Source organism: Stegostoma tigrinum, chromosome 18 (genome assembly GCF_030684315.1).
Source record: "Stegostoma tigrinum isolate sSteTig4 chromosome 18, sSteTig4.hap1, whole genome shotgun sequence".
NCBI lineage: Eukaryota > Metazoa > Chordata > Chondrichthyes > Orectolobiformes > Stegostomatidae > Stegostoma > Stegostoma tigrinum.
In genome coordinates this window covers 29166125-29193939 of record NC_081371.1, presented here as the reverse complement: position 1 = coordinate 29193939, position 27815 = coordinate 29166125, and the positions used below count along the sequence as shown (strand labels likewise).

Here is a 27815-nt window from a genome sequence, read left to right as displayed (position 1 = left end):
TTGGTTTTGCACATTCTTGACCATTGCTGTAGCTGTACTGGAACAGCTCGGTTAGGGCAATACCTAGTTCTGGAGCACAAGACTTTTGTAATATCACCAGAATATTGTTAGCATCCATAACTTTTGCAGTGTCCGGTGTCTTCAACCATTTCTTGATACAGGTGTATCACGTGGAGCATATCAAATTGGTTGAAGACTGGCATCCGTGATTCTGAGGATCTCAGAAGGAAGCAGAATTGGATCATTGACTCAGCAGGTTCAAAGAAAGTATTTGGACTTGAAACATCAACTCTGTTTCTCTCTCCATATGTGCAGCCACACCAGCCAGCTTTCCACATCATTACCTGTTTTTAATCCACTCTCCATTTCTGGCTGAAGATGGAAGCAAATGCTTCAGCTCTGTCCTTTGCAATAATGTGCCAGGCTCTCCCATTGTTGAAGATGGAGTATATGGAGAGTCTCCATGCCCTGCCAGTTGTGCAATAATCCACCATCATTCATGACCAAAGTAACAGGTCTGCAGAGCTCAGATCTGACAGTTTGTTGTGGAAATGCTTCGTCCTTTCTATTAAATGCTGCCTCCACTGTTGGGCATACAGGTAGGACTACAGCCTAACTTCACTCGGTTGACATTTTTTTTTTAGTAATGCCCGGTGCTTCTCCTGCCATGCTCTCGCACTCTTCATTCAATCAGGGTGGACCTTGCATATTGATAGTAAGAGTTGAGTGGGGAAATACCAGACCATAAGTTTGCAGATTGCACTGAAGTGCAATTCTACCGCTGCTGATGGCCTGGAATGCCCAATGAATGGCCAGTCTTGAGTTTCTACATCTCTTCAAAGTCTGTCCCATCTAGCATAGTAGTAGTGTCGCACAATTGAGCCAAAAGGGCTAGGTTTGCCTTTCTCGTTTATAATGCCCCAGTTGAAGCCAGAAAGTTCATTAGATTTCACTCCTTGTTCAGACTGGGATAGTATGATAGGACTAAATGGTTTATTGGACCATGACAGAGGGCATTTCAGAGTCAACCACATTCCGTGGGTCTGGAGTCACAAAAAGGTCAATCAAGGTAAGGACGTCAGATTTCGTCCACTAAAATACCTTAAATGAGCTAGAAAGATTTTCAATGCAATCTAACCACCATGGTTAACCTGGCTTTTAATTCTAAATTTCATTGACTGCAAATTTCACCAAATGCCTTGGTGAGGCTCAGACCCATGTTCCATGTAGCTCTGGATTGTAGTCCAGTGACATTACGACTATGCCAACCCCTTCCACAAGATTGTAATAGCAGTCTACTCTAGCAAGGAAATGTTTAAAAATCCCAAAGCCACATTTCAACATGCTGAGGGAAGGTAAGCGTGTAGGTTGAGTGGGAGAGGTAAGAGGGTGGGTTAGGGATGTGGGTCCCAGCTGCATGGGAAGGATTCCTCATAAGTGGGAGAGAGAATAGGGAGCCAGTTGAATGGGCACAGGGGATAGGGTGTCAGGTGAATGGGTAGGATGTCAGATGGATGGGTGAAGGATAGAACGATAGTTGGGAAGGGTAGCAAATGGGTGGCAGGACACATGGTGGATGACGATCTAGGGTGCCACATGGGAAGGTTGACAAGTGGGTTAGCAGATACAGATGGGTGATTGGAACACGCGTAATGAGAGTATGATGTCAGGGAGGTATCATTATGATAGTTTAGGTAGAAAGGTGGTGAGTAGTCTTTTAAATAGGTCGTCAGGAATTAGAACAGGTTTTAATCCCCCTAACTTTTCCTGGCTAATCATAAAGTTAAGTAGATTACAACCCTCCAAAACTCTCCAACTCTAACTCCTAACTTGGGCTTTCTCAGAAGGTGCAGATGCAAGTACTTGTCCTTCAGGAGTTTAAACTTTCCTAACAATTATCTTGCACTCAGCGCATAAGGACTTCTGCGAGGTGCCAACATGCATAGGAGGTCCCACTGCAGATCTTTCAGGGTGAATCCAGTTTTCGACTATCAGGAGGCCATTGTATAGTATTTGCTCATTTGTACTGGTGTCACACACCTGCCATTACATTTATATTGGTGCATGTAACAACATTCATTAAACACATGAACAGCAAAAAGGGCAACATTGTTCAGCAGCTTTAATTCTAGAAGATTCCATGTTTCTACCAAAAAACATTTGAAGATGGGCAATCATTGAAGATGTATAATAATTTGTCTGTCACAGCTTAAGCAAGTGTTAGATTATCATAAAAGGATAAGAGTGCAGAATAGCTCTCCCAATCATTTGCCACCATGAATGTTTTGTCCTCATATTCCAAAAAGACATTGCTGAAATGACATAAACACAGCAGCAAGATACATATTTCTTTCAGATTCAATGAGGTATCAGTAATTTAAAAATTGAGTAAGAACAATGAAGCAGAAGGGGATTCAGCCTTCACACTTACTTCACCACACATTAAGAACATGGCTGTTTGAAGTGTGGCCTGAGCTCCAGTTTCCTATCTGTCCCTATAATCTCCTACATCAATCCAATATCTGTCTAATTCAACATATATTCAGTGATACCCCCCGCTACTCTCTTGAATAGAGAATTTCAAAGATTACTATCGCTTTCAGAGTAAATATGTCTCACCATCTTAAAACGGGAGACTACATAGTTTGAAACTATGTCATCTTGTTTGTTATCTACCACGTCAAACCACAAATCATATTTTTCAACAGGAATACATCCATACTTCTAATTATGTAGTATTGACCCAATCTTGTAAACCTTCCTTTGTAAGAGAACACTTCCATCCCAAGAAACAGGTTAGTGAGCTCTGAACTGCCTCCAATGCAAGAACATGCCTCCTTAAATTGGAAAAGCAAAACAGCGTGCAATATTCTGACCATTATTCTCACCAATTCTGGTGTGTTGCTTTGCAGCAAAATTTCTCTGATTTTATACTCCATGCTCAGTGCAACAAAGGTAAATGCTTAGATTGCCTTCCTAATTATTTGCTCTACCTGCAGGCAGACTTCTTGTAATTTACATGAGAGAATATCTAGATTCCTCTGTTCTGCAACAATCTATAAAATCCCCCCGTCTAAATAATACTCTGCTTTGTTGCTATTGCCAAAGTTGACAACATCACATTCTCCCATGTTATATTCCATTGCTAACCTTTTCCCAAACATTTAACCTATCTATAGCTCCCTGTATCCTCCACACAACTTGTTTGCCCATCTATCTTTGTATTATGATCCCAGCTAAAGCTATTATTGGAGAAGCCAGATTCTAAACTTAGATCTAGAGTACCAGATTATTGTGTTTTTGGTTTTAACAATGTGGCCTTTCACTGGAACACCATGCAGTGTTGTAGTTTTAACAATAAAACAAAAATTATTCAAAAGAAAATAAATCAAACTATTTGCATATAACACAAATTTAAAGTTTTCAAAACCCACAGTAAAGAGAATTCCTTTCTCTTTGATTTAACTTAACAGTGCTTCAACCCCAATCTCAAAATTCTAATAAACTCTCCCTCAAGACTTCATACAATTGGGTTTAGACTTGCTCAGCTTCAAATAAACCTTTCGGTTTCAAACAAATACCTCTGATGCAGAATTTTCAAACTAGACATGTTACACTGAGATAACCAATTGCTTAACAGCAATTCAGTCCAGCTTAAAACAGTTGAGCTCCTTTAAGAAAAAAGGAGGGAAATATTGGCAGGGAGCACAGCTAAGTAAAATCAACTAACAGTGAGACTCTAATCTCTTGGATCTCAAACCCGTACTGAGCCTTGAAATGAAATTTTTCCCACCCTAGAACTTAAAGCAGGATTTAAGCAAAAAAAAAACTGGCATTCTGATAGATTTAGATTGTCAATTTTCCTAAGGTGCTTCCCAGGTCATTCAAGCAAAAACTGAACTAAATTGGGGAAGGTAGATTACCACTGTACCACCAAACTACTCCTCTTCTGTATAACTTACGTCAATTAACTGGAACAAGTATTTGAGCACAGAAGTAGATTTTTAAAGTTTATTTTCAATGTTCGATAAGATCATTTGTGACTTATGATTCACTACAATGCATAATTAATTGATGTCAGATTTCACCCACAAACTCCAATACACATGAACAGAACACAGGAACATAGGAACAGGAGTATACCTTCTGCTCATTCAGCCTGCTCCAACATTTAATAAGATCATGGCTGATCGAAAACTTCACTGCCTTTCACCCTTGAACTTTCATTTTGCTAAACAACCATCTGTGAGGAGCATTAACAAAAACCTTCTGAAAATCCAAATATGCTACATCAATCAACTCTCCTTTATCAATTGTGTTAATAACATCCTAAAAAAAGTCAACAGGTTTGAAAGACACAACTTTCCATTTGTAAACCCATGCTGATTATGTCCAATCAGAGCTTTATTCTCAGAGTATTCAATTATCATGTCCTTTATGATAGATTCTAGCATTTTCCTACTGCCAACAGAAGGTTGACAGGTCTATAATTCATTGCTGTTTCCTTGCTCCTTTCTTAAATAATGGATTGACACTTTTTAGCTTCCAATCTATAAAACCATTGCAGAATTGCTGGAATTTTGGATGATGATTCCAAATTCATTGACTATCTTTATAACCACTCCCTTCAACTTTCTCCGATGGATCCTGGGGACCTATCGACTCTCAGCCCTATTAATTTCTCCAGTAGAGCCTTCTTATCAATACTAATTTCCTTCAACTCTTTGTTCTCCCTGGTCACTGATTTCTAATGCTGTAAGATTTTCCACATCATCTTCAATGAAAACAGACATAAAACAATCATTTTGCATCTCTGCCATTTCTCTAATCCCATTAGAAATTCTCTACTTCTGATTTTAGCCAACCACTTCCTTTTTACATAAATTTAGCAGTTTTTACAGCGTATTTTTATGTTTTTGATTGATTGAAGTTTTATTCTATTCTTCCTTTCTTCATCGGTTTCCTCGTCCACCTTTGCTATATTCTATTAACAATCCAATCCTCAAAGTGATTACCATTTTTGGCCATTCTTTAAGCCTTTTCTTTAAATCTTATATAATCTGAACTGCCCTAGTCAGCCATGACTGACTGACCATTTCTTTGAGTTTTTGTACCTTGCAGGAAACAGTAGTTGTTGTAAGCCATGAAAGACAGCAGGAGAGGGCAGGAACAGGGAGATAATGGACTTGAATGTGTGGCCGAGGAACTGGTGCAGAAAGCAAGGATTTAAATTCTTGGATCACTGGGGTATGTTTTGCGGTAAGGATAAATTATACAAGAGGCTCGGGTTGCACCTTAATAGGTGGGGGACCAGCATTCTGGCAGGCAGGTTTGCCACTGCAACGCAGGTGTGCTTAAACTTAGTAGTGGGTGGGGAGGGTACAAACTGGAAATGTAAGAAGGAAGTTAAAGGGAAAGTGAAAATAAGAGAAGTTAAGAAAGACAACAGAATCAACCAAGCCGAAAACTCAAGAAGGGATCATACAGAATGGTCAGATGAAATAGGGATTGATAGGAAGAGTGACGGGAGTAACAAATTAAACATATTATATATGAATGCACGAAGCATACGAAATAAGGTGGATGAGCTTGAAGCTCAGTTGGAAATTAGCAGGTACGATGTTGTGGGGACAACTGAGACATGGCTTCAAGTGCACAGGGCCTGGAAAATGAATATTCAAGGCTATATGTGCTATCAAAAGGACAGACTGACGGGCAGAGGAGGTGGGGTGGCCCTGTTGGTGAGCAATGATATTCAGTCCCTTGCGAGGGAGACATAGAATCAGGAGATGCAGAGTCAAAATGGATAGAGCTGAGGAATTCTAAGGGTAGAAAGACCATAATGGGAGTTATCTACAGACCCCCAAACAGTAGTCTGGATGTAGGGTGTAAGTTAAATCAAGGGTTGAAATTGGCCTGTCGCAAAGGTATTACTACAGTTGTAATGGGGTATTTCAACAAGCAGATAGACTGGGAGAATCAGGATGGTACTGGACCCCAAGAAAGGGAGTTTGTGGAGTGCCTCTGAGATGGATTCTTGGAACAGCTGGTACTGGAGCCTACCAGGGAGAAGGCAATTCTGGATCTGGTGTTGCGCAAGGAACAGGATTTGATCAAGGACCTCGAAGTAAAGGAGCCATTAGGAGGTAGTGACCATAATATGATAGGTTTTAGTCTGCAATTTGAGAGGGAGAAGGGAGAATCGGAAGTGCCTGTATTGCAGTTGAACAAAGGGAACTATGGAGCTATGAGAGAGGAGCTGACCAAAGTTCAATGGTTCAACACCCTATCAGGGATGGCAGTGGAACAACAATGGCAGGTATTTCTGGATACAATGCAGAAGATGCAGGATCAGTTCATTCCAAAGAGGAAGAAAGATCCTAAGGGGAGGCAGGGACGGCCGTGGCTGACGAGGGAAGTTAAGGACTGTATAAAGATAAAAAAGAAGTATAACATAGCAAAGATGACCGGGAAGCCAGAGGACTGGGAAACTTTTAAAGAGCAACAGAGGATAACTAAAAAGGCAATACGTGGAGAAAAAATGAGGTACGAAGACAAACTGGCCAAAAATATAAAGGAGGATAGTAAAAGCTTTTTTAGGTATGCGAAAAGAAAAAAATGGTTAAGACTAAAATTGGGCCCTTGACAACAGAAACGGGTGAATTTATTATGGGGAACAAGGAAATGGCAGAAGAGTTGAATAGGTACTTTGGATCTGTCTTCACTAGGGGAGACACAAGCAATCTCCCAGATATAATAGTGGCTGAAGGACCTAGGGTAATGGATGAACTGAAGGGAACTTATATTAGGCAGGAAATGGTGTTGGATAGATTGTTAGATCTGAAGACTGATAAGTCCCCAGGACCTGATGGTCTGCATCCCAGTGTACCTAAGGAGGTGGCTATAGAAATCATGGATGCATTGGTAATTATTTTCCAATGTTCTATAGATTCAGGATCAGTTCCTGTGGATTGGAGGGTGGCTAATGTTGTCCCACTTTTCAAGAAAGGAGGGAGAGAGAAAACAGGGAATTATAGACCAGTTAGCCTGACATCAGTGGTGGGGAAGATGCTGGAGTCAATTATAAAAGCTGAAATTATGAATCATTTGGATAGCAGTAACAGAGTCAGAGTCAGCATGGATTTATGAAGGGGAAATCGTGCTTGACTAATCTTCTGGAATTTTTTGAGGAGGTGACTATGAAGATGGACAAGGGAGAGCCAGTGAATATAGTATACCTGGACTTTCAGAAAGCCTTTGATAAAGTCCCACAGAGGAGATTAGTGAGCAAAATTAGGGCACTTGGTATTGGGGGGCAAAATACTGGCTTGGATTGAAAATTGGCTGGCTGACAGGAAGCAAAGAGTCGTGATAAATGGGTCCCTTTCGGAATGGCAGGTGGTGACCAGTGGGTTCCACAAGGTTCAGTGCTGGGACCACAGCTATTTACAATATACACTAATGATATAGATGAAGGCATTAAAAGTAATATTAGCAAATTTGCTGATGACACAAAGTTGGGTGGCAGGGTGATATGTGAGGAAGATGTTATGAGAATACAGGGTGACTTGGACAGGCTAGGTGAGTGGACGGATGCATGGCAGATGCAGTTTAATGTGGATAAATGTGTCGTTATCCACTTTGGTGGCAAGAACAGGAAGGCAGATTACTATCTAAATGGAGTCTAGTTGGGTAAAGGGGAAGTACAACGAGATCTGGGTGGTCTTGTACATCAGTCAATGAAAGCAAGCACGCAGGTACAGCAGGTAGTAAAGAAGGCTAATGGCATGCTGGCCTTCATCACAAGAGGAATTGAGTATAGGAGCAAAGAGGTCCTTCTGGAGCTGTACAGGGCCCTAGTGAGACCGCACCTGGAGTATTGTGTGCAGTTTTGGTCTCCAAATTTGAGGAAGGACATTCTGGCTATTGACGGAGTGCAGCTTAGGTTCACGAGGTCAATTCTCGGAATGGCGGGACTATCATATGTTGAAAGATTGGAGCGACTGGGCTTGTATGCACTTGAGTTTAGAAGGATAAGAGGGGATCTGATTGAGACATATAAGATAACTAAAGGATTGGACATTCTGGAGGCAGGAAGCATGTTTCCGCTGATGGGGGAGTCCAGAACCAGAGGACACAGTTTAAAGATAAGGGGTAGGCCATTTAGAACAGAGTTGAGGAGAAACGTCTTCACTCAAAGAGTGGTGGATATATGGAATGCTCTGCCCCAGAAGGCAGTGGAAGCCAAGTCTCTGGATACTTTCAAGAAAGAGATGGATAGAGCTCTTAAAGATATTGGAATCAAGGGTTATGGGGATAAGGCAGGAACAGGATACTGATTGTGGATGATCAGCCATAATCACAATGAATGGTGGTGCTGGCTCAAAGGGCCGAATGGCCTACTCCTGCACCTACTGTCTATTGTCTATTAAGAAAGACTGTTTATTGCCTACTTACATCCGTGACTTTTAGTATATTTTCCCAATCAAGCTCAATCAACTTGTGCCTCATGTTTTCATAAATTCCCTTACTCAAATTTAACACATTTGATCCAGATTACAGTACCTCATTTTCAAACAATGTAAATTTTTGTCTTATTGTGGTTAATCATCCTTAGAAGTTATTTTACAACTAATTAGCCCTTTTGCATTACATAATGCTAGATCCCAAAACAGATTGCCCTCTCGTTGGCACTTCAAACTTCTGCTCTAGAAACCTACCCCTAAGACACTCCCAGAAACTCATCATCCACAGTTTACAGATCAATTGGTTTACACAAACTGTTAAAGATTGAAGTCATCAATGCATATTGCATATGCAATAATCTCTTATCTTCTGATTTATAATCTGCCTCACACCACCACGACTACTTGGTGGCCTACAAATAACTACAACCAATGTCTGCTGCCCCTTGACATTCCTAAGTTCCACCTAAACAAGTTCTACATATTGTTCTTCTGATCTGAGACCATCCATTAATAACGTACTGATCCCATCTCATTATCAGTGCAACTCCACCTCCTTTTCCTTCGCTTCTGTCTTTCCAAAATAGCAAATATCCTAGGTATATTCATTTGCCAGTCCTGGACACCAGTCATGTTTCTGTAATGGCAATTTCATCAGAACAATTCACTACCATGTACCTTTAAAGCATTCATTTTTAAAGGAGGATAATGACAAATTAGTGGTGGACAAAGATACGAGAGCACTGTTGCTGAGATTATGGTTTTGTCAGATCCAGAAGTCCAATTAGTGATGTAAAAGGTTACCCAGTTTTCAAAGCTATCTATGCTACGTTAAGGGCTACTGGAGTAAAATAGGTTGCCTTCTCTATCAGTGATTTGAAAATACTGCAGGTGGAATTCCAGACTTAGTAATTAAAAAGTATTTGTTAATGGCCTGATTAAAGAGAACTTTGAAGATAATAACAATGATCAAACAAAGCTCTAAAATTGCGGGGATTTTTAATTTTCTCTATAAGCACATCTGCACAAGCATATTTCTATATATGCTTACATCTGCACTGATCAAAGGTTCAGCCATCTTATTCTTATGGACTGCCAGCATCTCTTGTTTCCCACTAGTTGATGGCTTCACTTATTCCAAATGATGGAAAAGTACTGACACATTTGAAGTTTATGAAAACTCAAATACTACTGATGTCCTGAAGATACAATACAAGCCTAAAGAATTCCATTGTCTGGACAGGAAGTTTAAAATAAAACACAATCTTAAGGGTGGTTCTTCATCTCATCTAACCAATACACTGTAAGTGAACGAAAAACCACAACATATCCTGAAAATATGATGCAAGACAACATTATGTTTACAGAATTCATTGGGGACTGTCTAGAATCAATTTCCATGCATCTTAGTCAACATTTTTGAACTTTTATACCAATTTCCAGTAAAGTTCGTAATATGTGACTGTTTCAAACAGAATGACATTGGAACATTTCCAATTCACCAATCTCCACTCCACTCCTTAACTCAAGATGCAGCTAAATGAAGGGACTAAATCAGCAATAAAGAAAGGATTGGCATGTTTAGATTAGGACATTAAAAGCAATTTATCCTAAAGTAAATCTCACCCACATCCTCAAAATTAAAAGATCACTTATTTGGGTGAAGGATTTGTTTAAATCCAGCCAACATCTTATTCATTTATCTTATACATTTTATCATCTCAAGTTAAAATTCAGCAACATAATTTTCCAGAGAACAACCTGAATTTACAAAATTGTCAGGCAAGTGTTATATTTCTCTACGTCCCCTTTGTACACTTTTATTTGCCACTGGAAACCATTTGCAAAGTATTATTGGGTGAACATAAAAAATATGTCTTCAGGTGTTAAACATGATAGAGGCATTGGCAAGTCTTGAATTTGTTTGAAATTTTAGTTTGGAGAACTATGTTAATAACAATTCTTCAGATTAACATATTCAATCTTAATTTGAAACTTAATGAGCAATAGCTGTATGGCAGGAAAGAATATGAACTTCAATGAGATGATAAATTCTAGCACCTAGGAATCTGGGTACATCTGAAACTGTACAGAAGACTATAAGGAAAGGATGGCATTCATGGATATTCATTCATTTATCTTCTCTTGTTTTCACTACCATCCCCTTTGTTACTTTACCCCTCTGTGTTGCACACTGTTACAGACCTCCCCTTTCGTGCTTTCAGTCCTGTCCCTGTCTATGTACATGTTTCATGTCTGAAATGCATCATTTTTTAGCATGAAGGATTAACAAAGGTGAAGGAATTTCATGGTGGAATAGTACAAGTTGATTTCTTTTGAGACAATTTTGATGGTCCGTGGACAAATGACATAGACTCACTATACTACTACAATCACACAGGTATACATTACAAAGAAATTCAATGTGCCACATCCACTATCTGCATAAAATATGTAATATTTATAAATCAGGTTTCCAATAAATCTTCAAGTTTTTAATCCACCATTGATTGAATAAGTAATCAATTAGGTTCATAAAGTTAAACAAAATTTCATGCATTCCAAACACCATTTCAGCCAAGTTTTGCACCTTTGGCCCCCAAATTATGATTTTATCTGAAAAGATATGTGCAAGAACTTGGAATATTCCTATCCAACAGCAACAATTATTTGTATCTTATTACTGCCAGTAATGTAATAAAACATTCAAAGGTGTTTCACAGGATGGTTTAAAGAAAAACATGGCACTAAGCATTCCCCCCACCTCTCAAGAGCTATTAAAACAGATGGCCAAAAGCTTGGACATCGAGGTAGGATTTATGGAAAACTGTAAAAGAGGAAGGTGGAAATATAGACAGGTCAAGAGAGATAATTCTGGAGCTGATGACCTTGGAGTTGAAAACATGGCCAGCAAAGTGGATTAATTAAAATCAAGATGCTCATGAGGCAGATATCAAGAACTTCAAATATCTCAAGTGCTGTAGGCTTAGAGGAGAACAGAGAGAACCATTTTAAGATCACTTGAAATGATTTGCAAACAAGAATGAGAGTTCAAAAATCTGGATACCATTTAACTAGCAGCCAATTTACATTGGCAAACACAGGAGAAATTGATGAACATGCCTCAGTGCAAACAAAGGCAAGAACGGCAGAATGTTATATAAACACACAAGCCTGTGCAGAAAGGAATGAGGTAGACAGCTAAAAGTGTATTGGAATAGTTAATAGTTTAGAGGTAGCAAAGACTTTGTCTCACGTCATTTGCTGAAACTCTGGTCAGAGTCAACACCAGGCAATGTTAAGTGGATGGAAATAGACGCCCTAAGCAATGGTGTATATTTGGCTAGAGGGTCATCTCAGCATGACACCAAGGTTGCAAACAACCTGGTTTATCCTCAAGACAGTTGCCATGGAGAAAGATGGAGTCAGTGCATCGGGACACAGGACAATTACTTCAGTTTTTCCAACACTTATGAAGTATCAATGTAATTATCAATAACCAGACTTGCCAGATTACTATCATTCATATTAGTGCAATACCAGATGAATAAGTTGCTTCTTTTAAGCAGAAATTTCTACTTGATGCTGCAAAGTCATGCTCAAAGCTCTTGTTCCCAATTTACCTGAGAATCTAGTTAATTCAAAGAAAAGCAAATATTTCATGCAGGAAATTTCAGCATTTTCTATAAATTTATGAAATGGGAACAAAACTGCAAATCCTAATCCACTAATAGAGCATTTTAAGTGGAGGTCTGGCATGTATGAGGGGGAAAAAGGAATAGAAAAGAATATTAATATGGGTTAGATCAAGGAAACAGAATACTCAAGGAACTCAGGAGGTCTGGCAGCCTCTGTGCAGAAGAAAAAACAGTTAACATTTCAAGTCCAGAATGCCTCTGCTTCGGAACTCAGAAGATGGATGAAGCATTATGTGCAGCTTCAATAACTAGTGTGGACTTGTCGGGCTGATAATTGTTCAGCAAGATTTGTAAAAACTCAGGATCATAACATTTGAAATGAATTGGTTCACATTGCTACAAACGTGGGAGATGGTGATGTCATGATGTCACCTGATTAGTAATCCAGACGGCCATGCTAAAAACATGGGGACATGGCAGGTAGTAGAATTTGAATTAAATGTATAAATCTGAAAAATAAAGCTATTCTCAAAATAGCAACCACAAATAAGGCCAAGAGGGGATTTAATACAGACATACAAGATGATCAGAGGATTAGATAGGGTGGACAGTGAGAGTCCTTTTCCTAGGATGATGACGTTGGCTTGTACGAGGGGGCACAGCTGCAAATTGAGAGGTGATAGATTTAAGACAGATGTCAGAGGCAGGTTCTTTACTCAGAAAGTGCCTGCCAATGTGGTTAACTCAGCTACATTAGGGGCATTTAAACAGTCCTTGGATAAGCATATGGATGATGAGGGGATAGTGTAGGGGATGGGCTCAGGTTAGTTCACATGTCGGTGCAACATCGAAGGCCGAAGGGCCTGTTCTGCGCTGTATTGTTCTATGTTCTATGTAAATCTATCATAGATTTGTTATAAAAACTCATGGTGTTCACTACTATCCTTTAAGGAAGGAAATCTGCTTTCCTCTCCTGCTTTTGCTTACAAGTGACTCCAGACCCACAATGTGAGTGATTCCTAAATGGCATCTGGAATGGCGAGCTGGACACTCAGTTCATTTAGGAATGGGCAACAGATTCTGGCCTTGCTAGTGACACATTCATCCTATTAAATAATATAGTAAAAGAGTGACAGCTAAATGTGCGTTTCAGGATTATCATCCAGATGCTCAAGTGTATCTAAAGAGCACTCTAAGCATCCTTCCAATCTGTAAATCCCAACATGAATACTAAATGGTGTAATATCTTTTCACACACATATAGTTTCCTGCCTAACATTTTTTGCTCAAACAGCAGCAGCTCAGAGCTTAGATGCCGATTTACGGAACATGTGACTTTTTAAAAAGCACATCCATTTTGGTTGGACTGAGAATTTAGGGAATTGTGAGGAGGTTCTTGGATACCAGCCATAATTTGTGGTTCAAAATTGGCAAATGCCACAGAAGCATATTTACGCAACCACTTATCCTAGTTGTCATTGCATCCGCTGAAATTACAGTGGATGAACAGAAGAGAGATCCTGAAATTACTGGTTAAAAGAAACATTTCAACTAAAGTAATAAAATCCATCAAGTTTGTTAGGAAAGGAGTTCCTTCTAAATAGAAATGGAAAGCAAAGAGTGATCAACTCCCAATTCCTCACTTGCTTAATGATACAGTGAAGAGACAAAGGAATGCAATTACAGAAGTCCACCTAAATAGAAATGGAAAGTAAAGGTTGATCAACTTTCAATTCTTCACTCGCTTAATGATACAGTGAAGCAATAAAAAGAATGCAATTACAGAAATCCAGTTGAAAAGCTAACAGGAACACATGCGCAATAGGCCGACAGATCTCTGTGCCAAATTTTCTACTGTTCTTTTCATTGTACTAGTTAATCTTAAAGCCTTAGGAATAAGTGTTGACGATTTCATTCCAGCAAACACGCATAAAAAATCCTTCCTCTACTAAATCACAGTAATCAATCACTGTATACTTTGTGATGTTAGATTACTTCACTCATAACTATTGAGATCTTCCATTCCCTTCTCAGTATTTTGCCACAATTTCTAGGAATTTATTAATAAATCATTGTTTATTCAAAATGTTTAAGCATTACTCGTAAAAAATAAAACAGTAATTAATTCATAGTTACATTTTCACATTTATTTGAAATCAGTCACAGGCAAAGACAATTGATTATTTTTAGTATATGGTCTTTACTATCATACTGTTCATAGTACAGGGCTCGAACCACTGCATAAATTTTCAAAGACAAGATTAACAGATTTTTCTTTTTACAGCTGGCATATTATTCAGTCAACAGAAACAATAATGATAATAAATAACCTATTTAGCATTATTCTTGAATGCACGGGCTGCAGGTATGAGAAAATAACACAATGCTTGAAATTGAGAAGTACTGGGAGGCACACAAAATAATGTACAACCGTCAAAAAATATCACTCGACCAAACTTCTTGGATTTTTCTGTACTAGACAAGCATTGCTATTGACTGACCAGCTGGTAGCTGAGTATACCAAAGCTCCAACAACTTAATGATGCCAACTCCTAAAATTTATTTTATGGTCATATTTTGTTTCTCCTACCCCCACTCGCAAAATCTAATATCTTCCTGTCACCTCCATGAAAGTGGCTGGAATCTCACCAAGATAGGGCTTCACAAGAATAAAAATACGACCTGCAATTGTGCCTCTAAGCTACCTCAGTTTCATATTTTTAAGCCTTGCAATACTGTGACTTCCATCATTTTAAATTCAACATCAATTTTCTTGGACCAAAAGGGTATTTAGCAGCATTTCCATGTGATCAAGCTTGAATCAGTAAACACAAGGAAAATATCATAATTGAATACTTACTTCCTCTCCCTTCTAAAACGTCGACACATTTGCCAGTTCAAATAATGAACTGTACCCTTCTCCAAGGGGACAGAGTTGACCTGGCCTATGTGCATCCAAATTATCCTGATGCCACATCACAAATCTAGATGTTCAAAGGTCAAAAGTGACCATTTTAAAATTAAAAGACAATGTCAGCAGTAAAGATAATCCATGGATTCAACTTGATCAATACAGATGTTTAACGTATAAACTGAGCATTTTACACAACCCCAATAATGCTCAGGTGCTCATACACGTATTCATTACCTGGAGCTGATTATAAGAATCTTCATATGAAATTTCCTCTGTTTTTCCTTCTTGCAGATGTTCCTCTAACTTTGAAAACTTCTCAAACATTTCCTGCAATTCATTGAATTAGTTTTAGAAGAATTTAACAATCAAGAACATACAATACAGTTTGCCACAGAAATATGACACAAAATCAACTTGGGAAAATTAGCTAACTTATATTATCTATCTTCTTAAAGTCATGCAAGATCAAGTAGATGACAAAATGAGCTAGACTTGGCTCTTGTAGCCAAGCTGTTCCAGTACAATTACAACACTGGCATCTACCTGACAATGTGGAAAATTACCCACATGTCCTGTACATAAAAAGCAGGACAAATCCAAAACGGCCAATTAACACCCCATCAGTTTACTCTCAATCATCAGTAAAGTGATGGAAGGTGTCATCAACAATGCTATCTAGCATGGCTTTCAACAGTGTTACTATCACTGAATCTCCCACCATCAACATCCTGGGAGGTATCACTGACCAGAAACTCAACTGGACTCACCACATAAACACACCAGTTACAAGAACAGGTCAGAATCTATGAATACTGCAGCAAGTAAACACCTCCTGACTCTTCAAAGCTTGTCCACCATCCACAAGGCATGTCCACCATCTGCAAGGCACAAGTCAGGAGTTACGGAATACTCCCCGCTTGACTGGATGAGTGCAGCCTCAACAACACGTAAGAAGCTCGACACCATCTGGGACAAAATAGCCATTTGATTGACACTACATGCACACCATCCACCACTGGCAGTCAGGAGCAGCAGTATGTACTATCTAGGTGCACTGCAGAAATTCACCAAAGATCCTCAGTCAGCACCTTCCAAACGCAACAAGTCTTCCATCTATAAGGACCAAGGCAGCAAATATATGGGAACACCACCACCGTCAAGTTCCACTTCAAAGTACTCCCCCATCCTGACTTGAAAATATATCACCATTTCCTCACTGCTGCTGGGTCAAAATGCTGGAATTCCCTCCCTAATCGAATTGTGGGTCAACCCACAGCAGGTAGACTGCAGGAGTTCAAGAAGGCAGCTCAAGACCACCTTCTCAAGGGCAACTAGTGACAGGCAATAAATGCTGGCCAGCCAGCGATGCCTGCGTCGACAAATGCTTGATTAAAGAAAAAGACTCACATCTTTTCTCTTTTCTTTCCTTTATTACGTTATTTTCAGTGCTAAATTCAGGTTAACACAAAAAAAATCCAGTATGAGCACTGTGTATTCCATTCTGCCTGTGTATTTTCATCCAGATATAAAATGCTGCACTGGGCAAGTTGGCATTAGTATCTGAACACATTTTTACTGCTGGCATTTTTCTTAATTTTTAAAGTTTAAATTTTGACAATTGGAGCATCTAGATCAGTTAGCATAGAATCCCTACAGTGTGGAAACAGGCCCTTTGGCCCAACAAGTCCACACCATAGCTTGGAGAATCCCACCCAAACCCAACCCCCTATAACCCAACCAATCTACACATCCCTGAACACTACGGACAATTTAGAGTGGCAAATCCACCTAACCTGCGCATCTCTGGACTGTGGGAGGAAACCAGAGCACCCGAAGGAAACCGACGCAAACACGGGGAGAACTTGCAACCTCCACACAGACAGTCGCCACAGGGTGGAATTGAACCCGGGTCCCTGCACTGTGAGGCAGAAGGGCTAACCACTGAGCCACCGTGCTGCCCATGTGGCATCAGGATTTTTTTGAATGTGCACAAGCCAAATCAACTCTGTTCTCTTGGTGAAGGTCATGGTGAATGACTTGAACTGCTAAATGTATTGACTTTTTAGTAAGGAGATTAAGTATTCAATTATGATATATTCCTTAATACCAATACTATTCAAGTGCAAAATTATTGGCTTAATCTGATTGGAAACTCATTCAATGCCTATTTACTCTGCAGGCAGTCAAAAAATTCGGATGGCGTTTGTGTCCAACATCAGTAAGTGGGCAAACTCACCAAAATATTACAAGAGTGAATACAAATTCTGAACATAACTACATCTGGTACAGATTGACAAGAACCTTATTGTTAAGGTTGTCTATGTTTGCATTCCCATTACTAGTTGAACTACAGAAAGGATATAATTTGTAACTGAGGTAGAAAGAAGTTGAGGTCTTTCTGCTCACATCATTAATGGTTATGAATAATGGCCATCATGATTAGGAAAAATAACATAAGAGATTACTTAGAATGATGTGAACAAGGAACCAAGGTAGGCAACTCAGCCCTTCAAGTCTGCTCTGCCATTCAATAAGACCTGATCTGAGTTTAACCTCACCACTGCATTCCTGCATAATTACAATAATCTTTCAACTCCTTGATAATCAAGAATCTATCTACTCTTGCCTTAAAAAGATTGAAAGAGTCTGTATTAATTGTTCTTTGAAGGGAATCCAAACGCACTCAACCCTTCAAGAGAATTTCTTTTCTTCATCTCTCTTAAATTGCAACCCCTTATTTTTGAACTGTGACCCCCTAGTTCGAGATTCTCCCACACGAAGAAGCAGTCAAGTCCCCTCAGGATCTACATACTTCAATTAAGTCAGCTCTGACTCTTCTCAACACCAGAGGACTCAGGACTAGCCTGTCTCATCTTTCCACATAAGGCAATCTGCTCATTGCAGATATTCATCCAGTAAACCTTCACTGAACTGCTTCCAATGCATTAACATTCTTCCATAAGTAGTGACCAGTTCTATACACAGTATTCCAGATGTGATCTTACTGATGCCCTCTGTAACTGAAGCATAACCATCCCCATCTTGCATTCAATTCCTCTTGCAATAAAACTTGATCCTTGCAGCTTTCTTGATTACTTGCAATACTAGTTATACTAAACCATTCATGCGCTAGGACACTCAAAACTCTCTGCATCTCAGAACTCTGCATCTTCTCATCATTTAGACAACACACTTTTTTTTATAGATAATAAAATGTGAGGCTGGACGAACACAGTAGGCCAAGCAGCATCTCAGGAGCACAAAAGCTGACGTTTCGGGCCTAGACCCTTCATCAGAGAGGGGGATGGGGAGAGGGAACTGGAATAAATAGGGAGAGAGGGGGAGGCGGACCGAAGATGGAGAGTAAAGAAGATAGGTGGAGAGAGTATAGGTGGGGAGGTAGGGAGGGGATAGGTCAGTCCAGGGAAGACGGACAGGTCAAGGAGGTGGGATGAGGTTAGTAGGTAGATGGGGGTGCGGCTTGGGGTGGGAGGAAGGGATGGGTGAGAGGAAGAACAGGTTGGGGAGGCAGAGACAGGTTGGACTGGTTTTGGGATGCAGTGGGTGGGGAGGGAAGAGCTGGGCTGGTTGTATGGTGCAGTGGGGGGGAGGGGACGAACTGGGCTGGTTTAGGGATGCAGTTGGGGAAGGGGAATTTTTGAAACTGGTGAAGTCCACATTGATACCATTAGGCTGCAGGGTTCCCAGGCGGAATATGAGTTGCTGTTCCTGCAACCTTCGGGTGGCATCATTGTGGCACTGCAGGAGGCCCATGATGGACATGTCATCAAAAGAATGGGAGGGGGAGTGGAAATGGTTTGCGACTGGGAGGTGCAGTTGTTTGTTGCGAACTGAGCGGAGGTGTTCTGCAAAGCGGTCCCCAAGCCTCCGCTTGGTTTCCCCAATGTAGAGGAAGCCGCACCGGGTACAGTGGATGCAGTATACCACATTGGCAGATGTGCAGGTGAACCTCTGCTTAATGTGGAATGTCATCTTGGGGCCTGGGATAGGGGTGAGGGAGGAGGTGTGGGGGCAAGTGTAGCATTTCCTGCGGTTGCAGGGGAAGGTGCCGGGTGTGGTGGGGTTGGAGGGCAGTGTGGAGCGAACAAGGGAGTCACGGAGAGAGTGATCTCTCCGGAAAGCAGACAGGGGTGGGGATGGGAAAATGTCTTGGGTGGTGGGGTCAGATTGTAGATGGCGGAAGTGTTGGAGGATGATGCGTTGTATCCGGAGGTTGGTGGGGTGGTGTGTGAGAACGAGGGGTTCCTCTTTGGGCGGTTGTGGCGGGGGCGGGGTGTGAGGGATGTGTTGCAGGAAATACGGGAGACGCGGTCAAGGGCGTTCTCGATCACTGTGGGGGGAAAGTTGCAGTCCTTGAAGAACTTGGACATCTGGGATGTGCGGGAGTGGAATGTCTTATCGTGGGAGCAGATGCGGCGGAGGCGGAGGAATTGGGAATAGGGGATGGAATTTTTGCAGGAGGGTGGGTGGGAGGAGGTGTATTCTAGGTAGCTGTGGGAGTCGGTGGGCTTGAAATGGACATCAGTTACAAGCTGGTTGCCTGAGATGGAGACTGAGAGGTCCAGGAAGGTGTGGGATGTGCTGGAGATGGCCCAGGTGAACTGAAGGTTGGGGTGGAAGGTGTTGGTTAAGTGGATGAACTGTTCGAGCTCCTCTGGGGAGCAAGAGGCGGCGCCAATACACTTTTTTTTATTCTTTCTGTCAAAATGGATAATGTCACGCTTTCCCATATTGTACTCCATTTGCCAGATCTTTGTGCACTGACTTAGCTTTATCCCTTTGTAAGCTCATTACTTTCTATTCATAACCTACTTTCATACCGATTCTTTGTCATCGGCAAATTTAGCTAGGATACCTTTGGTCCCTTCACCCAAATCATTTATATAAATTATAAGTGTTGAGGCCACAACACTGACCCCGAGTCACACCACTCACGATAACAAACCTAAAAAAAGTCCCATTTTTTCTACTCTCTGCTTCATGTTAGCCAGCCAATCTTCTATCCATACCAATATGTCACCCCCAACACCGATTTTTTTATGTTTCTCAATAAACTTTGATGTGGCACCTTATCAAATGTTTTTTAGAAATGTGAGTATAATACATCCAGTCGTTTCTCTTAAATCACAGGCCAAGTTACTTCATTTCCCTTTGACAAAATCATGTTGGCTGTATCTGATTACCTTGAACTTATTAAAAATATTATAACAAGGTATTTTGATAATACCTTCCAATATTTTCCCTATGATAGATGTGATGCTAACTGGCCTGTAGTTAGTGATAATGGGAACTGCAGATGCTGGAGAATCCAAGATAATAAAATGTGAGGCTGGATGAACACAGCAGGCCCAGCAGCATCTCAGGAGCACAGGCCTGTAGTTACATGTTTTCTGCCTCTCTTCCTTTTTTAGCTATTTCCCAATCTAAATGAACTGTCCCAGAATCAAATGACTTAGAAAATTAAAACCAAAGCATCAACTATCTCACAAGCTACTTCTTTCAAGACCCTATGATGAAATACATCAGAACTCAGCAATTTCCTGATAATTGGAATTTTCTTGAGCTCCTCCCTCCTTTTCAATCAGACAGGAACGGCAGAACCAGGCCACTCTGAAGGAGCGATGACATGGAGGTGCTGTTGTTGGACTGGGATGGACAAGGTCAAATATCACATGACACCAGTTTATAGTCCCAACAGGTTTACTTGAAGACTCAAGCTTTTGGAGTCTTACTCATTCTTCAGGTGTCAGTGAGCGAGGTGACGTCGGACACGGAATTTATAAGCAAAAGATCAAAGGATCTTAGAGCTGATGCAGTGTTGAACAAGCCTAAGATGGCCATTAAATCTTTAATCAGTTAGAAAGGATTAATATGCAAATTTCCAAATATCTTTCAAGTTACTGTCTCAAGATAACTAAAGGTTTTATAAGTTCCCTCAGTATAGCAGAGGTGACCATCCCAGGTCAGACATTGCATTTTAGGTACGAGGCCTTGTTTAGAATCTGGCTGTGTATCAACTTGGAGTCGGGCTGGTTTTATTGCCAACTAGGAATTTATAAAATGCCAAATTAACTGTCTACAAATTGTGTGCTTTTTGAACAAAATAGAATGGATCTGTAATTGAGAGAGGGTGTGTGAGGGGGGGGCATGTGAGGGGGTGCGTGTGGGGGGGGCACGTGTGAGGAGGGGTGCGTGTGAGGGGGCGCGCACGTGTGAGGGGGTGCGTGTGAGGGCGGGGACGCATGGGGGGGGCGCGTGCGGGGGGGGTCGTGTGAGGGGGAGGGCATGGGAGAGAGGTGGGGTGTGAGAGAGAGGTGGGGTGTGTGTGAGAGAGAGAGAGAGAGAGAGAGAGAGAGAGAGAGAGAGAGAGAGAGAGAGAGAGAGAGAGAGACAGACAGGCAGGCAGACAGTGTATAGTGTGGTGAGGTCGCCTGTTGTGCTACACGAACCCAAGATCCCAGTTGAGGCCGTCCCGTTGTCGTAACATTATTTCACCAATATACCATGCCACGGGGCATCCTTGCCAGCAGCATATGAGATTGACAATGCTGGCCGAGTCATATGAGTATCTGCCGTGCACATCATGGGTGATGTCAATGTGTTCATGTCAATGATCTGACATGTCTGAAGCAGAGGTAGGATGAGGCACATCGATAAACTCAGCCACAAAGCACAGCCACACCCTTGAAGCTCTGCAAAGACCATAAAAACAATATAATTTCCTTTTGCTGCGTTGCCGATTTCTCTTGTTTGGATTTTACAAACTTGGTGGTCAGGGAAGCTTTTCTTCTCCCCTCAGAGAAAAACCACACTTTTGTCTCAACAGAAGATAAATAGAAAAAATCAGAACAGCATTCCATTTGGCGAATGGAACACAAATCTTAACTTTGTGTGGCCCCTGAAACTCCAAGGCATTTGCCTAAACAAAGACAAATGTCTGGACAGTCCTGCTGTGTTGAGTCTGACACAGCAAAGTTAAATTTATATTAAATGAGTGAAGGACTGCAATTTTCTCAATATTACAGGACCGGGCACATCTGAGAAAAGACTTTAAAAATTAAAATGCAAGTTTTAGATCAGACTGATTTTGCATTCTGCTCCTAAATCTGTCACAACCCTAGTGGGAACTGTATGCTCGAAATTAAGCTTCCCACTATTGATTGGAAATGGAACAAAGAATTGCAGACTCTGCAAATTTGAAACAAAAACAGGAATTTCTGGAGAAACTCAGGTGTTCTGGTAGCATCTGTGAAGAGAAAGCACAGTTAATGTTTTTAAGACCAGTGGCCCTTCTTCAGAGCTCAAACCGTGCCTGAAGAGGAGTCACTAGATTCAAAACAGTTAAACCTGATTTCTCTACAAAGATGCTGCCAGACCTGCTGAGTATCTCCAATAATTTCTGTTTTTATCCGTTGAGTCACCACTCAGGTGCAACATGACTAATTTAAACTCTAGTTTGGTTCATGCCTGACTCTGCCACTATCTTTTCATTTTGTTTACAACATTAGACAAATCTAAAAATTAGGTATCAACAGGACTGTTTGCATGCCAAACAGCATAAGCAGCAAGTGACAGACACAGGTCAGCAATCCCATAATCAAGGAATCAGATCTAAATCTCTGCAGTCCTGCCACATTCATTCAGGAATGACGGTGTCCTATTAAAATTTTCACTAGAAGAGGGGGCTCCACAATTATCTCCATCCTCACTGATGGGTGAGCGTAACACAACAGTGAAAAAGATTAGGCTGAAGGACTTGCAGCAATCTTCAGACAGAAATGCAAAGTGGGTTATCCATCTTAGGATCCTATGGTCATTCCCAGCATCACAGATGCCAATTTCTAGCCAATCCAATTCATTCCACATGATATCAAGACCAGCTGAAGGCATAGGATACTGCAAAGATTACAGGCCCTAATAACATTCCGGCATAGTACAGCACACCTGTGCTCCAGAACTTTCCACTACCTTAGCCAACCTCTTCCAGTACAGTTACAACAGTGGGGTCTACTCAACATTGTGGAAAATTACCCAGGTAAATCCTGTAAGTCCAACTCAGCCAACAGCCATCCCATCAGTCAGCTTTTGATCATCAGTGATGGAATATGTATTCAATAATGCAATAAAGCAACACCTGCTCAGTAATAACCTGCCTAGTGACACCCACTTTGGATTCTGCCAGGGTCACTCCACTCTTGATTCAAACACGTTCAATGGAGCTTAATTCCAGAGGTGAGGCAGGACTGACAGCCCTCGACATCAAAACTGCATTCAACTGAGGGTGACATCAAGAAGTCCTAGGAAAATTGGAATCAGTGGAAATCAGGAGGGTAACGCCCTGCTGGTTGGAGTCATTCCTGGCATACAGGAAGATATTTGTGGTTACTAGAGGTCAGTCATTTCAGTTCCAGGATATCTCAGGGTAGTATTCTAGCTACAAATATCTTTAACTTCTTCATCAATGACCTTCCCTTTGTCATAAGATCATAAGTGAGGTGTTCGCCAATGATTGCACAATCTTCAGCGCCATTCATGACTCCTCAGGTGCCAAAGCAATCCATGTCCAAATGCAACAAGATCTGGATAACATCCAGGCTTAGGCCGACAAGTGGCAAGTAACATTTCCACCACTCAAAATGTCAAGCAATGACAATCTCCAATGAGAGTCAAGGTAACCACAGTCTCTTGACATTCGGTGGCACTACCATCACTGAATCCCTCACTATCAATATCTTGGGGATTACCAGTGGCCAGAAATTCAACATAACTTGCCATATAAATATAGTGGCAACAAGAGCAGGTCAGAGGCTAGGAATACAGCAAGGAGTAACTTCTCAAAGTCTGTCCACCATCCACAAGGCACAAGTATGGAGTGTGATGGAATAGTTCCCTCTTGCCTAGATTGGTGTAGTTCTAAAAACACTCAAGAAGCCTGATAGATCTAGGAAAAAACAACTAACTTGACTGGCATCACAACCAATCCCTCCACCACTGACACTTAGAAGCAACAATGTGTACTATTCTAATAAGATGCACTGCAAAATTCCACCAAGGTTCCTCAGACAGTCTCTTCCAAGCCCGCAACCACTTCCATCTATAAAGGACAAAATCAACAGACATATGGGAACACCCACCACTTGCAATTTTCCTTCCAAGTCGCTCATCATCCCAACAAGGAAATACATCAGTAGCGAAAATATATTCCCTTTAAATGTGGACTATTTTTGATAACAATGACCATTTTGATAAAATCCATTTTTTTTTCTGTATTCACATATGCTGTGGAAGCTAGCAGCTCGGTAGGTTATGGCATTTAAGGCACAAGATGTTTCAGTTTGGGTTACATTTGATGCTACATGTGAGCATTGGCCGGGTTTGTTGCAACCTTTTCAGCAGGTCACTCAAATCAGTTTAAAGGTCAGTGAATTGCAATTTAAAGATCTATCAGTTTTCGTCAGTGAGTCAACCAGGATTCAGGGAAGAGGTTCCATCCAGGAAAAGTTCTATGTTTAGTTAACTCAATGAAGCCCACAAGGAGCTGTTTGGCAGCTTCACACAGATGAGCAGCCAGTCACTTCGGGAAGTCTTTGCATACTTATCAGCTTAGTGAACTTGAAAGGAAGCTGTCAGCTAGAGAGTTGGTGGTTCAGCAAGGAAATGCTAGAAAGCAGGAGCAGCTTGTGAAAACCAGCTGTTGGCAAAACTGCTGAAGTAGTGTCAGTAATTGATGTTTATCAGCACTGTCAGAAAACCCAGGGAAGCTGTTCTCTAAAGCTAGGATGTAACTACTAGGAACTGAGCAGTTGTTGAAGCAGTCTGGGTTAGAACAATATTGAAGATGTTTAGAGGTTAGATCTTTAGAAATGAACATTTTATGCCCATTGAGAAATGTTTTAACGAGGTTTGGAGTCCCACAGTGCAAATAACATCTGGCACAATGTAACGTGCTCTGCGGATTGTTCAACCATTGCCTGGCATGCGCGTGCGCGTGCGTGTGTTTTTAGAAAAGTTGTTACTGGGCCTGAATCATTTTGTTAAATAAATGTAGCTATGTTATCTGGCATCATAAAACTATGAAACAAAATGTACACACATAGTATAACAGTTTACCTGTTTTATTCTGAGCTCCTTTTCATCTGCAGTAGAAAGCTGTGATTCGATATTTTCTAATGTTTCTTTGTAGCATGTTTCCACTTTGTTTGTTTCTACAGCCACCATGTGGCCTGCAAGAACATCCCCAGATTGTGGATCTCTTTTCTCGGGTAAGCTTGTTAATGCAGGTAAAATGTTCAATGATGGTTGGGACCTTTGTTGAACCTGTATTTTCAATATTAAACATTTTAATGTTTTGATTGGAATTCTACAACATAAAGAAACAACTAAAATAAAACAGTAAAAATGGTTAATTAAGCATCCTTGGAACAATCAACTTGTAGCTCTAAACCTCCTCCTGCACTGCTGTAACATTCCACATACAGGTTTAGCAACACAGAACTCAAACAATAGGCACAAGATGTTTAGCATTAGCGACAAATTGCTGAACTGAATGAAGCCCAAAAGTGAGGAAGATTTTAAATGTTGATGAGAAACTGATGAAATTGGAGTTCTGCATTATATATGCATCGGTAACTGTTTTGAAATGTGCAGTGTTAAAAGGTTTTTTGTAACTAAAGTCTTCCATTAATGATTATGAGTACTATATTACATTAATCTTCCGTATATAAATGAATCCTTTCAACCATTATTTTTGAACAGCTACAATTAAATTTGGAGTATTTCCTACATCATGTATATTCATGACAGGAAATTATCCTGGAATGGCACTCTTAATGAAGAGCATGATAAAGATTTACTGTACTTAATACACATGATACACATAGATTTTTCCTCGGAACTATCAGTGCTCCTTTAATTACTTCAGATTAAACTGTTGGATTACAAGATGGCAGCACGGTGGCTCAGTGGTTAGCACAGCTGCCTCACAGCACCAGGGACCTGGGTTCAATTCCACCCTTGGGTGACTGTCTCTGTGGAGTTTGCACATTGTCCCCTTGCCTGCGTGGGTTTTCTCCGGGTGCTCCAGTTTCCTCCTACAGCCCAAAGATGTGCAGGCTAGGTGGATTGGCCATAGTGTTCAGGGAGGCCTGGGTTAGACATGAGGAAATGCAGGAGTAGGGGAATGAGTCAGGGTGGGGTGCTCTTCAGAGGGGTAGTGTGGACTTGTTGGGTCAAATGGCCTGTTTCCACCATGTGGGGATTCTATAAAAAGAAATGTAACCACAATGTGCTGCATCCGTGATCCAAAGTAAATCATAATAGCGCATTAAGTTTGAGAATGGTGCTTCTCAGTCTCAACCAGGCTGCTTGAGGAAAGAAATCCAATCAAACTTCTGCATACAATTCAGGAAACTTCCTGAAAACTTTTTCAACATTTGTACGAAAAATGAGTGCCAAGCACCTCACCCATCAAGAAAAACTAGACAACTTCAAACTATTTCTTGAAATTAATCCATAGCTTTTACTTTCACTGGCATTTTCAATCATCCAAGTGTATGACTATTTATGTATGAAGGTGAACTCTTTGATAGAACATCTAAACAAGTCTGCAAAAGTTTAACCTGAAATTCTTTGGTCCCAAAAACTTGTAATAACTTCAATTACCTTTTCTTTAGAGCTCACTATTTCCCGAAGATCTTCCCCAATAACTTATTTTCAAGATCAAGTGGCTCAAATTTCTCTAATCTTCCTTATAACTCATCTGATGCTAGAAATCAGCCTGTGCCTTCAATGCTTAAGTCTCAGACTATTAGAATCAATCATAGCACATAATTGCACTAACAATCTTCCATCGCTTAAGATCTGATGCGTACATGAGTAGGAAGAGTTTAGAGGAATGCTGGCAAATGGGACAAGATTAATTTAAGATATCCGGTTAGCATGGACAAGTTGGACCGAAGGGGCTGTTTCCATGCTGTACATCTCTATGACTCCATGATGATTTGTTCCATGGCAATCAATTCTGTTCAGTGCTGCCAGTATGAGTCAGGAGCCCTGACACTGGCATGGGTGCCTCTGCCACGTGCTGTAGATTTCAATAGTGAGCTGAAAAGATATACGATCAATTGATCTTTTTCCTCAGCCAGGTAAGCTCTTTTTTTGTGCCTTTTCCAAAGGATCAGTCATCACCTCTCAACTTTCAATGTCAACATTCATCATAGAACATAGAACATAGAACAGTACAGCACAGAACAGGCCCTTCAGCCCACAATGTTGTGCCGACCATTGATCCTCATGTATGCACCCTCAAATTTCTGTGACCATATGCATGTCCAGCAGTCTCTTAAATGACCCCAATGAACTTGCTTCCACAACTGCTGCTGGCAACGCATTCCATGCTCTCACAACTCTCTGCGTAAAGAACCTGCCTCTGACATCCCCTCTATACTTTCCACCAACCAGCTTAAAACTATGACCCCTCGTGCTAGCCATTTCTGCCCTGGGAAAGAGTCTCTGGCTATCAACTCTATCCATGCCTCTCATTATCTTGTATACCTCAATTAGGTCACCTCTCCTCCTCCTTTTCTCCAATGAAAAGAGACCGAGCTCAGTCAACCTCTCTTCATAAGATAAGCCCTCCAGTCCAGGCAGCATCCTGGTAAACCTCCTCTGAACCCTCTCCAAAGCATCCACATCTTTCCTATAATAGGGCGCCCAGAACTGGACGCAGTATTCCAAGTGCGGTCTAACCCAAGTTTTATAGAGCTGCAACAAGATCTC

At 40.9% G+C, this 27815-nt stretch overlaps 1 protein-coding gene across 4 annotated transcripts in view; it reads right to left on the bottom strand.

Annotated features, from left to right (window-relative positions):
- Positions 1-27815, bottom strand: part of LOC125460864 (coiled-coil domain-containing protein 91-like) — a 180848-nt gene that overhangs the window by 120600 nt on the left and 32433 nt on the right. For 3 of the 4 annotated variants that reach the window (XM_048548999.1, XM_048549001.1, XM_048549000.1), the window contains exons 6-7: positions 25149-25355; positions 15252-15344 (exon numbers count right to left, since the gene is read on the bottom strand). In XM_048548999.1, the coding sequence (XP_048404956.1) occupies positions 15252-15344; positions 25149-25355 (300 nt within the window). The remainder of the gene's footprint in view (positions 1-15251; positions 15345-25148; positions 25356-27815) is intronic. The other variant, XM_059652244.1, reaches the window with a different exon arrangement.